The sequence below is a fragment of the Bos javanicus genome, chromosome X, assembly GCF_032452875.1.
Source record: "Bos javanicus breed banteng chromosome X, ARS-OSU_banteng_1.0, whole genome shotgun sequence".
NCBI classification, from domain to species: domain Eukaryota; kingdom Metazoa; phylum Chordata; class Mammalia; order Artiodactyla; family Bovidae; genus Bos; species Bos javanicus.
Window position 1 is genome coordinate 13,900,765 of NC_083897.1, and position 14,388 is coordinate 13,915,152.

A 14,388-nucleotide genomic window follows, 5' to 3' on the forward strand; every position below is an offset into this window, starting at 1 on the left:
GGATCATCACAGTCATCTTAGAGTCTGATGGGGGCATTCTTGTCCTCTGGCCCCCCGGTGATTCATGTTCCTTCCACGTGCAAGTCATACCCTCCTCTCCCATGGCTCCCCCAAAGTCTTGTCCACTTACGGCATTAACTACAAGTTTAGAATCTCATCATCAAACTTAGATCCAGGTGAACATGAAGCACCTTGGGTCTGGTTCCTTGAGTACAGCTCCTCAAACGCAGTTACTCTCTGTTTGAAGTCCCCTCCTCTCATCTGAAAGAGACAAGTAACCTGCCCCTATGGACTCAATAAACCATGGTGTGCCAGACATGAGAACCTGTTCTGGATATTCTAGTTCAAAATGGGAGAAGAAAGGAGACAAGCACGGGTCATTCATGAGGAAAGGACTGTAATGTTTCGTGAGCACCCACCGTGTGCATTGTTCTGTGCTGCTCTAGCTCATTATCTCAAAGACCCTGTTGGGGAGAAAGTGAGGCTCTGAGAAGTTGGGTCTTGCCCCAGGTCTTGCAGCTAGTGGCTGGCAGAGGCAGGATTCAAAAGCTGGTCTGTCTGATTTGAGAGCCTGAGCACTTTCCACCAGCCCAGGTGGGCACGAGTGTGAGCCAGGGGGACAGTGTGCTAGGAGGTGGGGAAAGCCTGGTGAGGGTTGGATGTTGGGGGAAGGTTTTTGCAACAGAGTGAAGGCTTCCACAGCTGTGCCTCTTTCATCACAGCGAGCTGTCTCCACCTCTCTTCACTCTGAGAATTTGCTTCTGCTTATTTATCGAGGTGACTAGTTAAAAACTTCAACAAATGGGGATCAAGGCAGGTAAAGAAGGCGTGCAGAGTGTGTGAGAGAAGCTGGCATATCCCCTCGAGCTGTGTGTGCAATCCCTTCGTTATTGCTTGGTTTTTGGGGTTGAGGACTTGAGCCATTCTGCATCTGCTCGCTGGGTAGAAATGCGGTGGTGAGTTGTGCTGATCTGTGTCTCCGCTTTCCAGAGCAAAGGGCGTTGGAGCCAGCAGAAGACACGCCCTCCCAAATCTCCCACCCCAGCGAAGCCCACAGAACCATGCACACCCTCTAAGTCCCGAAGTGCTGGCCCAGAGGAGGCCTCCGAGTCACCCACAGCCCGGCAGATTCCCCCAGAGGCTCGTCGTCTCATAGTGAACAAAAATGCTGGCGAGACCCTCCTACAGCGGGCGGCCCGCCTTGGGTATAAGGTAAGGAACACCTCCTCATATCCACAGGATATTGTTACCCCAGCATCTGTGGATAATCTTCTCCCCATTGGCTCTTCTGTGGCCTGGCCAGGCCTTTGTTTGGGGCTTAAGTCCAGGATGGCCCCCTCCTACTGTGTATATGGTCTATGGGGCTGCCTCATCGTGACGTGCTGTGTGGGCTTGCAAACCCGATTGGATGTCAATTTAGGATGAATAGCATTGAAATGGTAAGACAATATCATCCAGTACCTTCATAGGCCAGAAATGGGATTTGGGGGGTTTTATGTCATCTTGAATTTCCCTGTGCCATGGCTCCCCACTCAGAGAGGAATGGGGTGATCATCGCTCACTCTTTATATCTCCCTCCAGCTTCCCCTCCTTTTGGCCTCCAGTAGTGGAGGGGTCGAGTACATTGGAGGGGCAGAGTTGAGCTCACCCCTACCTTATGCTGCTTCCGTATGGACTGGAAAGGAAGCTGGTGTTTGTTGAGCACCTCTTTGGTCATGTTAAGAGCTCTCGTTACTTCATATCCTTTCATCTTCACTGTGAGCCTATGGAGGTGGGTTTTATTAAGCCTGTTTTACAGGTGAGAAAATCAGGGGTTAGCTGTGTTAAGTGATGTGGCCACAGTCGCTCAAGCACTATGTGTATATGAGTCTGAATTCACACCAGCGTCTTCTTGATCCCCAAAAGGTAGGGGCAGAAGCCAGATTCATTCAATGACATTGTTGGACATTTTTGTTGATATGAGCATATTTTGTGGATATGAGCTCCTTGACCATGTGCCTTTGCCAGCCACACCAGTTATTTCCCCAGGATTTGCTCTGAAGTATGGAAATGCTGGGCTATAGAGTAGGTCCTCTTTTTTTTTTTTTCTTTTAAGGTTTCCAATACCCATAACTGACTCATTTAAAGACAGCTGGACTCCCAGGCAGGCGGGTTGGCATAAGAGAGCCACCTTGACACTGTCTCACTGGCAAGCCACCTATCTGTCTTGAGCACCTAGTGTGGGGGCCTGGATAGCTGGTAAGGGAGATCTAAAGAAAAAATGATGACCAACCCTTGCCCTTTAAGTGAGTTTCTTTTACCTGGGGCCAAAGCAGGCAGCAGGAGACCATAGGTGAACCGATCAGGACAGGGCAAGGGCAGGTTGGACAGCCTGTGACAGGAGGAAGGGAAGGAGGAGGTGTCTGAGGCTAGGACAAAGAGGCGATATCTGTAGTGGTGGGAAGGGTGGGGGCTTCGTGACCCCTTGCTTAGAGACAATGTGACAGTTCCGTGTCCAGAAGGCAGCATCCCGACGCAGGCACACAGGCTCTAGCCATCCAGCCGGTGTGCTAGCTGTCAGTCAGGACGGCTGAGTCCCATCTCACAGGGGCCTGGGGGAGCTGACAAGAGGCCGCTGGTAGCTGCTGTCAGCCTCTTTCCCTCAGAAGAGGGACTGCCTCTCCCTTCTGCCTCAGCTTATCCACCATAGCTAGCTAGACTGCTTCTCAGCCTGGAGTCCCACTTATCGTCCTGTCATCTCAGCCCAGGAACACTGATTTATTACTATGGATGACTGCCCACCCTGGATGATACTCAGAACAGTCTTCATTTGAGGGGAGGGCTGGAACTGACTGCCCTGGGATACACATCCAGGGATGGTACTTACACCAGTTCTTTCTTCCTTGTTCTCAAATAACTGCCAGAGGCAGTGTTTGCCAGCACAAGTCTCATTTCTCTGGTCTGGGGCTGTCTCGCAAAGCCCCAGACGAGGGAACGGGCAGTCAGACCATGGAGGCCTGAGGGTGTGAGCTCTGGGTGGGCAGGTGAGCCTCTCTGAGGGGCTTACACCCACAGCCCACACCCTGATCAGTGTTGTCAGCCATTAGAAATGTCTCTGCTCTGCTGAGGACACTGCCCAAAGCTGGCACCTCAGGACTGATTTAGTTGACAATAGATTCTGAGATCTGCCCATCAGTCCCTGGACTAAAGAGCACGTTCTGAGACTCTTCGGACACGTGGAGAGCTTCAAGCCTAACCCAGGTGACTGCAAGAGTTTGGCCTCTCTTTGCTCACAGCACCCTCCCTGTCCCCACAGGACGTTGTCCTCTACTGCCTTCAAAAAGACAGTGAAGATGTGAACCACCGCGACAATGCCGGCTACACGGCCCTGCATGAGGCTTGCTCCCGGGGCTGGACTGACATCCTGAACATCCTGCTGGAGCACGGGGCCAACGTGAACTGTAGCGCACAGGATGGCACCAGGCAAGAAGGCTGCCCTCCCGTCTCCCCCACCCCTCTCCCCTGCTCAGCCCCTCCCTCAAGAGAATCCACCCCGCTTCAGGCCAGGCTGCATGAATCCCTGGCTGGCCAGTCCATGTTGCCCACTGGTGGGAGGCCGGGGTTCTCTGGGGATCATCCCTGGCACCTGTCTTCAGGTAGAATCTCAGGCTTTAGGAATCAGAAGGCTGATCTTGACATACATCCCAGATTTGATTCTTGATTTGATCTCTATATACTTAAAAAAGGGACACCTGCCGTGTCTTAAAGAAACTGCACCCATTCTCCTGTGCTGTATCCGAGGGCCTGCTCCCTGGGCGAAACTGACCCCTGAACTGCATACCAAGTGGTGGGGGGGTGCTTGGGTCAGAGGCTGTGGGCTCTGCTGGGCCACCTGCTGGGTGTGCGGAGCAGCTCTGGGGCAGTCATCTGGGTTTTCCAGTCATATCCCCCAGAATTTTCTCTTAAGTTTAACTTCAGTTAGGGGCCTATTCTCCCCTGAGCTCCAGAACAACCAGCAGAGTGCCATTGGGGAACATAAGAGAGAGAACTGGAAGGGAGGAGAAAGAGGCAGGGAAATATGGAGGGCAGTGCAGGCCAGGCAGGCTCCGTGCCCTCTTCCCCATGTTACGCTGGGCTCGTCTTACTTTGCTTTCCCTGCCAAGGTGGCCTGAGGCCTAGACACCCAGGTTCCCACTTGGATCCTGCTGTTCTCACCCTGTGTCACCTTGCAGGCCAGTTCACGATGCAGTGGTCAACGACAACCTGGAGACAATCTGGCTTCTGCTGTCCTATGGGGCTGACCCCACGCTGGCCACCTACTCAGGACAGACAGCCATGAAGCTGGCCAGCAGTGACACCATGAAGCGCTTTCTCAGTGGTGAGTATGACCCAGACTCAAAACCTCATTACCGGGGCTCTGACCCTGAGCTCCCGAGATATCATCTCACTCATTTCAAGCGACTCCTATGAGGGGCATCGGCTCTCCTCACATGTTTCTTTCTGGCAACTCAGAGATCTCTCTGAACTTTAAAAAGTCAGCAGGCAGCTTCGTCTCGTCCCTGTGCTGTGAGTGTTCTCACTGCATGCATCCTCTTCAGGGCCCCGGTCGCCCTTGGGGCCCCCTCTTCCCGCTCCGTGTGTGAGGTAGGCCTCTCTGTGGGACAGTGGCCCCACTAGTAGTTTGAGTTTGGGGCAAAATGTGTGGACTTGTGCTTTGAATGGTCTGCCAGTTGCAGAGAGGTGGCACTTAACAGTTTGCTTTTGTTTTTGCACCTGCACTTTATCTCTGTTGGTGATCAAAGTTCAGCCCTTAGGACCATTCCACTTGCTTTATTCCTCACACCCTGTGGTAACTGTGATGTTCCCTGTGCATCCTCCTGTTCTTTGCTCTTCCTCCCTCACTTGCCCCCTCTGGAAAAGTAGTGTTAAGGCCCGTGGCAAGCACCACAAGCCAACTTGCATTTGTTTTCTCATTAGTGGATGACAGCTGTTTGTCTGCAGTTAGATAGCTCTACGGAGTTGGGCAGTGGGAGGAGGGAAGTCTGGCTTGGGCATGCTCAGTGGAAATCTCCTCAGACTTGACCTCTGAATAAAGGAACCCTACCTCCTGTGTGATATTACAGCTTGGCCCTTGCTCCAGCAGTGACTTCTTCAGCCTGCCTAAGCACAGTTGGGTGGATGGAGCAGCTGGAGGTTGTGTCACTGATCCTCTTCGGAGGCTTCGATGGTGGTAGAGCTCCTCTTACCCTGGAGGCTGGCAGGACCAAGGGTTTGCCCAAGGCTGTTTCCTGTCTCCCAGGCCGTGGCCTCAGTTAGTACGCCCACCCCCACCCCACCATCAGGTACAGTCCTAGGCTCCCAAGCAGGAGCTCATTTGTTTATGGAATACAGGTTAACCAGGCAGCTGATGATGGAGGAGGAAACGAAGTAGTAGCCTGAGCCGAAGGTCCCCGTGGAAGGAGGACTAGGTACTGAAGGAAGGGCCTTCTAGGTACTGAAGGAAGGGGAATGATGGGTCAGGGAGGCCCTGACCCCTGCATGGGTGCCCCCATCCAGTCCACAGCCAGGCTTCTGCCCCACAGCCAGACCCAGCCTCTCCGGCTGGGGCAGGAGGACTGCCTCCTTCCTCCACCAGCTCTGGGGCCCAGGCCTGTCTGTGAGGGCAGAGCCATGTGGGGACACTCCTTCAGGCATTTGCTCTGAGCTAGTGACGACTCTTGTTCAGTTTAACTGGGCTGCGTGCGGCTCGGGGCAGGCCACCCTCTGTGGCTTCTTCCCACATACCACTCTGCACTCTCCTCCACACAAATGTGTGTTGTTGTCTGCACGCCACTCAATTCCCAGGGGAAGCTGGCACACAGGAACACCCAGAGCATCTCAACATGATAAAAGCGCCTCATGAAGCACTCCTCTGACCGGAAGGTCTCATCCAGAGGCCTCTTTGGGCTGGAGACCACCCTCCTGAGGGCTTGGGGCCCTCTGGATGCAAATAAAGCTGTCTCTAACCTCCGTGGTCACAAAGGCTTTTCTTCGTGGACCCCTTCTCCAAAATCCCCAAGGAGTTGGAATGTTGAAACCATTTGAAGTAGTTACTTCTCATTTGAAAAATGAGAAGTAAACAGTTTTCTCTTTTCTCACGTCTGTTACCTAATCCCAACTACTGGAAAGCCTTCGATGCCTCTGTAAACTAACTCGAGTTTAGTCTGTGCTGTGGACACAAGAGAAGACTTTCCTGAATTCTGGCACTTCCTAGCCTCTCCAGGCTGAACACCTTCATTCAATTCTTGACATTGTTTCTCAACTTTATGGGCATGGAGCTATAACTTCATAATGGGGGCCAGGAGCTGAAAGGAGTGTTAAAACTGGGCCACCTCTTTTCCATGCAAATACTGAGTGCCAATTAAAGGCAGAGCTCTGACTGGCCATTAGGGAAAGTGCTCAAGCTGGTTAGGACCTTGGCAGCCGGGGAAGTAGGCACTGGCAGCAGTGAGTAGGCTCCGGGAGGGGGGACTTGAGCTCAAAGGCTGTTGGAGGTGATAAGAGGTTAACACTTAAGGTTTTTAAGGTTGAGGAAAACTCACCTAACAGAACGATTTTGAAGTGAACAATTCAGTGGCATCTCCTACATTCACAATGTTGAGTAACCATCACCAGGAGCTTTTTCGATTCCTCCAATGGAGTGTCTCTCTTGTTTCGTATCAGCTCCCTACGTCTCCTCTGCCCCGAATCTCAAGAAATGACTGGGTAGAGTGGCTGCTGGAAGCGCCATGAGGTTGAAGATTGGGGAGGCAGTTCCCTCCTCTGCCCCACCTCCCCAACCACTACACCTCAACACACCAGTGTGGACTTCTGGATTTCTTTTTACCTTGCCTGTCTGGCTGAGGTAGTTAAAAAGCTCTTTACTGTTCATCCCCAAGCATTTGCCTGACCAAATTCCCCACAGATTCATTGTCTTCTTCCTCCCCTAGTGGGGATCCCACTGGGCAGCAGATGAAGGTGAGTCCCTGTAGGGTGTCAAGGGCGGAAATGGTGAGCCAGTATCAGGGTTGTGCCTCGTGTAGAGCATCCCTCATTTTGTGCAAGTCTCCTCTCCTGGAAAACGCGAGGAATCAAATCCTCATTTAAATACACAGCAGAGTGGTATCCTGTAGTGAATTATTTTGTAAAGCAGAAGATGCTGGTGATTCATGTGGGTTGACAATGTGGATATTCCTCCATTGCCTTTGCTTAGCACGAGGCCCACGTCTCCTGAGACCCTGGAGAGTCTAGTGCTGCTTCTTCATGTGTTCATTCACCCATGTGTTTATAGAGCACCTGTTAAGTTTCAGGTACAGTTCTGGGTACTGGAGGTCAGACAGTGAACCCTTTGTCTCTCATCCATGTCCTTGGAGAACCAAGCCATCCAAACCTTCCAAGAGGCCTTTGGAAGAGCTCCTTCTTGGGCCAGATTACAGGCAGGCATGTGACTGATTTCCCTTTGACCCTTTGAGGAAAAGAATAATATGCAGCCTAGCCAAGGGAAAACAGACTGGTTTTTCGTCCTCTGTCGCAAAGAATGTGGGAGCTGGGGGTAGTTGTTGCAGTTTGGGTTGGGGCATTGGAGGAACTCTCAGGACTGCTTTTCCTTCCACCAATGAAAGGGTTAGTAGTTTACCACTTGAGGTCACTGAATCACAGGTTTTTGTTTTTCCTGCCAGAGACCTCGGCCATATGACCCCCTGTCGATGAGTGTTTGTTTTTTGTTTTCTCCCCTTTCATGTCCCTCAGCTGGTGACTTGGTTGTAGGAGATGGGCAGGGGTACAATGGGACCCTAGGAAATAGAGAAACTTCTATTTCCAGGGCCACCACTCACATTGAATACTTAAAAATATTTTTTTTTAATCAAGGCAAGATTCATGTAAGATAAAATTAAAAGTGAACAGTTCAGTGGCATTTAGTGTGTTCACAGTGTTGGACAACTACTACCTCTATCTAGCTTCAAAACATTTTCATCCCCCCCAGATGAAACCCCATACCCAGTGAGCGGTTGTTCTCCACCCCTAACCCCAGCCCCTGGCAACCGCCTGTCTGCTTTGTCTCTATGGATTTGCTGATTCTGGACATTTCGTATAAAAGGGAATCATACAATATGAGGCCTTTTGAGGCTCACTTCCTCCATGTAGCATCATATTTTCAAGGTCTGTCCACTTAGTGGCATCTTTTTAATGGTGAATACTATCCCCTCATCTGGATAGATCACATTTTCTTTTATCCATTCATCAGTCAAGTGACATTTGGGTTGTGTCCACCTTTTGGCAACTGTACCTAGTGCTGCAGTGAACACACATGAACAAATATTTGAATACAAGTTTTCAATTCTTTGGGGTATATACCTAGAAGCAGGATTGCTGGGCTGAGGGTACTTTTTGAAGGCAAGGGTAAGAGAAAAGAACTCAAAGTTACAGGGAGGACAAGGGAAAATTAAGGAAAAGGACTCACTCTTCCTCCTGACTGTACATGAAGACACGTGTGGAAATGCGCCTCGAAGCTGCCCTGTCAAGCAGACTTCGACAGTTCCTTTTGTGCACCACTCGTGGGCCAGTTCTGACTTTGGCATCTTTGTCTGTGCCAGTTGACTTCGGACTATCTCAAAAGGCACATTCACCTGCAAGTGAGAGAGATCTGTTGTCAGTGAGGAGAATTAGATGAGTGCCTGGCAGCCTCTGAAGGCAGGTCCGAGAGAGGAGCCCCAGGAGTATGGTGAGCGAGGGCTGCTCTGCTGGAGGCCTCTGGTGACCACAGTCACTTGAATGCTTATGTGCCAGCACACAGGCTAAACAAGCCCTTGACTTTATAGTCTCGCCTTGTAGTAGTTTCCCCACGCTCTTACTTCCCCCATGGTGTTTATTATGCTCTTACTGTGCCAGGCACCTGGGCTTTGGAACTGGGGAGACAGTGATGAACAGGACAGATGTAGTCCCTGACTTTGGGGAACTTACAATCTCATTCCTTTATCTCCCAGGACACCTAGTGCGGGGCGAGGCACCAAATATACTCACCTACCTGACAGATGCCTTTGGAAGAAATTACTTCCAACTCCCAAATGGCATAGGGTACAGAAGAGGAGATAAGCTGGCATCTGGGACCTCATGAGTTTTTCATGGAATACTCAAAAGATCTAATATATGTGATGAAGGATTTTCCACTCTGGCTCCTCCACCATTACTTTGAAAGCTTCTCTCTGACTGTCTTTTCCTCTCAGAAGAAACTCCTCATCTCCTAGGGGGTTGCCAAAAAACAAACTACTTTCAGTAGCTCACAACAGCTGATGGGCACTTTTGCTGATAGAATGTGTGACCCAAAGGGAAGGTATCCTGGAATGTGGTGGTGCCTTCCATCCAGGGACTTAGCTCTGCTCCTTTAAGAGTAGCTACCAACTTCCTCCTGGGATTTGCTTTTCAGGGGGCACCCTCACCCAACCTGTGCCCTTTGGACTCTCTCCTGTCCTGTTACCCAGGTGTCACTTGAGGGCAGGTGGCAGCCATACACAGCTAAATCAGCTTGCCACCTGTACTACGTGGCACATTGGCAACCACTGGGCCATGTGCCCACAGATGATACAGTTGAATTTGTCATGGAATCCTGCTTTTTGTCCACATGGAGCCAAGAGGTGAAACAATTCATCTAGATGATGCTTAACTAGGAAACAGGGAGGCTAAGAGGTGGCCTGATGTCAGTTCTCAGATTGTGTAAGCAAAAGGTTGTTTGAAATGGTTTTTTAGGGAGAGGGAATTCGGCAGTCCAGTGGTTAGAACTTGGAGCTTAACCCAACTTAAGCCAGGGCCTGGGTTCAATTCCTGGTTGGGGAACTAAGATCCTGTAAGCCACGAACCCAAAAAAAGAAAAAGCGCTAAATCCTAACCCCTTAGCCTCCTTGTTTCTTAGTTTCATCCGTGTTGTAGGTAACATGTCTCAGCATTCAGTTCTCCTAATGGCCGATTACTATCCCATTGTGTTAACCTTCATTTTGTTTCTCACTTCATCAGTTGAATGACATTTGAGTTGTTTCCACTTTTTGGAGATTGTGAATAGATCTGCTCTGGAACATTCATGTACAAGTTTTTGTTTCAATACCTGTTCTTAATTCTTTTGGGTATTGCTGTGGAAGCAATAGGTTTTCATGAGGATAAACTTGGTCATCCCCCCCCCTCCCACCATTCCATGTTTTCAAAGACGAGACAGAAGGAATTATGCTTCCTTTATCTTCCTTTGAATTGGCAAGATCACGATTGGATATATGAACATTGTGACCAGCAGGGGACTGAAATCTTGGGATGGATCTAGGATTCTGCTTGCAGAGTAATGCCCTACATCATTTGAAGAAGGGGGTCCCAGGCCTAAATGCTTTCAGGCTGATCATGTTAGAGAGCAGGCAGGCTGGGCGGGGCCTGCTGAGCTGGAGAACGCACATGTCGCCTCTCCCTCCAGCCAGCTGACGACATGCAGTAATGTGGGTACAGTGTTGCCAGATCTCTTGATTTTTTTTTTCAAGAAAACTTGGAAATCTGAATTTTTAAGTGAAATCTCCCAACTTTAAAATGTTAGAAGGTAATTAAATTGTGGAGGTTTAAAACACTGGGCCAAAACCCAGGTGGTCAGTGGGCTAGATTTGGCTCTTGGCACTGGTTTGTAGCCTCTGATGGATAGCAGATCTCTCTGGGGTCGCTCCTGGCCCTTCTTGTGGTCCTTCCTTCCCATCACCCATTCTCCTAATGCCAGATGAATATACTTTGCTTTTAGATTCCTCTTTTCGTCTACCCCCTATTCTCACTGCCCTTTCTTCTTTCGTCAGATCACCTCTCAGATCTCCAGGGCCGAGCAGAGGGTGATCCTGGCGTCTCCTGGGACTTCTACAGCAGTTCTGTGTTGGGTAAGCTTTAAGCGGATGTTTCCCGCCCTGGTCTATGTCTCAGATGTATGGGATCTGCTTTGGGGATCACTGATTCTTCTTAAAGACAGGAGTGACCCAATGGAGCCCTTCTTCACCTGCTAGTAGCTTACAGACCCTTTCACCCCCCACTCCAGCCCGTGCTTCTCCCAGACTCAGAACTTGGTGGCCGAAATCAAGAGATGCCATTGATTTGGACAAAGCCATCCGTCATTAGCCCTCTACCACTCCCCACCCTGGGTACTTTGTAAATTCTCTCTTTCCCAAGCTCCCTTTCTTCTCTGTTGCTTTGTCCTAACCCTGCTGGAGGCCCCCATGTGCACTGTCGCCTCTTCTGGTATTGCTCACACTCAAAAGGGACCCAGTCCCCCATCTGGTAGCTACCATCCCTCCCTACCCTCTCCCCAGGATGCACACAGAGTTTCTGAGAGAGCTGCCGGCTCCCGAGTCCTTAGCTCTGCCTGAGCCTTCCTCTGTCAAAAGAGTAGTGAGCCTTTCTCTGAGGCTGTCATCCAGCGCTCTCCCAGATTGAGGAAGGTGCCCACTCCTAAGTTTGGGGGAAGCTGGAGCAGGAGAACAGGCCACACATGAATGTGCAGCTAGAAAAGGTCAGAGGCCTAGTCCCTGCCACTGGGTTTCTGGGGACCCATGCAGGCAGGCAGGCAGCTTTCAAAGCTGCGGTTTGAAGGGCAAGTATTTTCCTTTGCCTCTGACTGCTGATGGTGTCTTCAGGCTTCTGTCTCAAGCAGTTGGGCAGCACATCCTTCACACCTCCTTGCTTTTTTCTCAGTTGAAAGGTGGAGGAGTATAATGAATCTGTGGCCACTAAGCACTACCTCCCGGGTCTAGAACGTTCACATGCCCTCCCAAGGATGAGAGACATTTGACCCCAACCAGTGATCTGTATCTTGTTGGAGCATTTCTTTTCTGTGGTATCATGTATGTAGCTAAGTACTAATTCCCTATATGATGTCTTTCCAGAGGAAAAAGATGGGTTTGCCTGTGACCTCCTCCATAATCCTCCTGGGAGCTCTGATCAAGAAGGAGATGATGTGGAAGAGGATAATTTTATGTTTGAGCTCTCAGATAAGCCTCTTCTCCCTTGCTACAACCTCCAAGTGTCAGTGTCCCGCGGGTAAGTGTTTGAGTGGTCTATGGGGACCGAGTGCTAGGATCCTGGGACGGATGGAGTTCTCCTGCAGGAAGCTGAGACCTGGAGAACAAATGTTAGAGCACAGGAAGGAGAAAATATGACCAGCCCAGCCTGACTCTCCAGCCCAGATTAGATATGTTCAGAGTAGCTCTAGATGCATTGACTATGTGTGTTTTCCAAAACCAAAATCTCGATTCACTCTGAAGAATTTTTGTGCTGTTTCTGGGTGTAACAGATAATCTGGGAGATATTTGGGCTGGTGAACTATTAGAATCTCTGAAATATTTTTGTGGTTTCTGGGGACAGCCAGACAGAATATTTGAAATTGAGATTCTTGGAAAAGCCAGGACATATGTTTGCCATAGCTGTGGGGCCACTGGAGTCCTTACGTAATCCACAGGCTGGTTGCTCATTGCCTTAATGTTGGTGAGGTGATGGCATTGCTGCTGTCCTCTCAGATTACCACACATATTATAATGAGAATCACCCATTTTCAAAGACTAGAATATATGTGGTACTTAGCATTAGCGTGGACCCAATGTCACCTTTTTTTGATGATTCAGAAGAAAGCTCAGCAGTCTGCAGGGCCATGGCCATGCTGGTTAGGAGGATACAGAATACACTGTCCTTTTGTTCCTGTGCTAGTGCTAAGTCGCTTCGGTTGTGTCTGACTCCGTGGAACCCTATGGACTGTAGCCCACCAGACTCCTCTGTCCATGGAATTCTCCAGGCAAGAATACTGGAGTGGGTTGTCAATGCCCTCCTCCAAGGATCTTGGCCTCCATCATTAAGTGTCCTCTTCTTGGTGTCTTCACATATTTCAAAACCTTTGCAAACACTTTTAAGTATACTTTTTCTTTGAGATCTGTTTTTGAAATATCAGACCCTGTGTTTTTTTAAGTGAAAGCACATGAAGTGCACATAATGGGGGGCGGTGGACAATGAATTAGGAACCCTTTGAGGGAGCCCCTCACTTGGCGACTATAACCACTAGACCACAGTTTCTTTGCATCCCTTCCCCCCTGGCCTGATAAGAATAAAAATAGCCTCTATGATGACACTAGTAGGGATCAAGTTTCAGGGGCTTTTGGTCCTTATTCTTCTGGGCATAAGCTGATCCCCGAGGGCGGGGCTGGGCCTCTGGGATATAGTATTGCACAGTTAATTAATTCCTCCAACATATTCAGCACCTCCTTCTCTGAAATAGGATCTTGGGCCCCAGGCGGTAAAAGGACCAGGGTAGTGTGCTTTAGGTGCAGACAGAACAGGGGCAACCAGGGGCTGAGCGTCAGTAAGCAAACTGGGTGGCAGGTGGGTATTTGGTTGAGAGCTTGGTCCCGGCAGAGCTGGTTTTCTTGATGCTACATTCTCGAGCACTGCTTCTGAATCTGCCCTTCCACACAAATGTGACATCGTGTAAGAATTTGTGGTCTTAAAAGGTGGGTAGGGTGTTATATACTGATGACTTTGAGGCCCTGTGGGCTTCAGAAGTGCCTACTGACTCATCAAAGCAAGACTGAATTCTGATCAGCACTGTCAGTGTTCTGAGGGGGTTTTCCTCCATTCTTTGAAAGCGATGTCCAAGGATCTGGCATCTGAACCCCCTTTCTCTTAACCCAGAACACCCCATTCCCTGCTTGTGTGAGATGATAGAGGTCACTGTCATTCGGAAGAAATGCTGCCTTTTAAGATTAGGACTGTGGGTCTGGGGAGAATTTTTAGGTGTGTACAGAACATTCAATTCCAGAATCATGTCTTAAGCAGTTGTACCAGGTCAGACCCAGAGTGCTGGAATATAGCTCTGGCCTTCAAAGACTCTCCAGTCTGGTATAGGGCACAGACAAGTATACCATGAACTCTAATAAAAGACGACATTCCTAAGCAGATTTATTATTGTTAATCATACAATAGTTCAGAAAGGTGTCAAAGGGAAAATATAAGTTCCAGTCCACCCCCAAGTTCCCCTTCCTGGACAACAGTTTGCATTTCTTTTATATTCTTTCCAAAATGGGCTCTGTTACCGGCTTATAATAGGGGTACAAACCAAGTGCCAGGAGACTGTGGAAGATGGGACAAGTAACGGGTTACATCAGCGAAAGGCTTCACGGGTGACAGGGTGTCTGCACTGGGCTGCCGAGGAGACAAGGAGGGAGGGTATGGCATGAGCAAAGGCACTGAGACTTTCAAGTTCAGAAAACAGGGCTGTCCTGCATTAAATGGCTGGTACTTGGTGGGGTGGGGGTATACAGCCTGTGTGTGTGTGTCTGTGTGTGAGTAAGAGAGAGAGATTGGGTGGAGATAAGGCCAAAGGGATTGAGTGAGGTTTGT

The 14,388-nt window shown here is 49.7% G+C and overlaps 1 protein-coding gene across 3 annotated transcripts in view; it reads left to right on the plus strand.

Annotated features, from left to right (window-relative positions):
• BCORL1 (BCL6 corepressor like 1) overlaps nt 1-14,388 on the plus strand; it is a 60,599-nt gene that overhangs the window by 42,973 nt on the left and 3,238 nt on the right. For all 3 annotated transcript variants that reach the window (XM_061407905.1, XM_061407907.1, XM_061407906.1), the window contains 5 exons: nt 991-1,212; nt 3,296-3,462; nt 4,212-4,357; nt 10,812-10,889; nt 11,889-12,042. In XM_061407905.1, the coding sequence (XP_061263889.1) occupies nt 991-1,212; nt 3,296-3,462; nt 4,212-4,357; nt 10,812-10,889; nt 11,889-12,042 (767 nt within the window). The remainder of the gene's footprint in view (nt 1-990; nt 1,213-3,295; nt 3,463-4,211; nt 4,358-10,811; nt 10,890-11,888; nt 12,043-14,388) is intronic.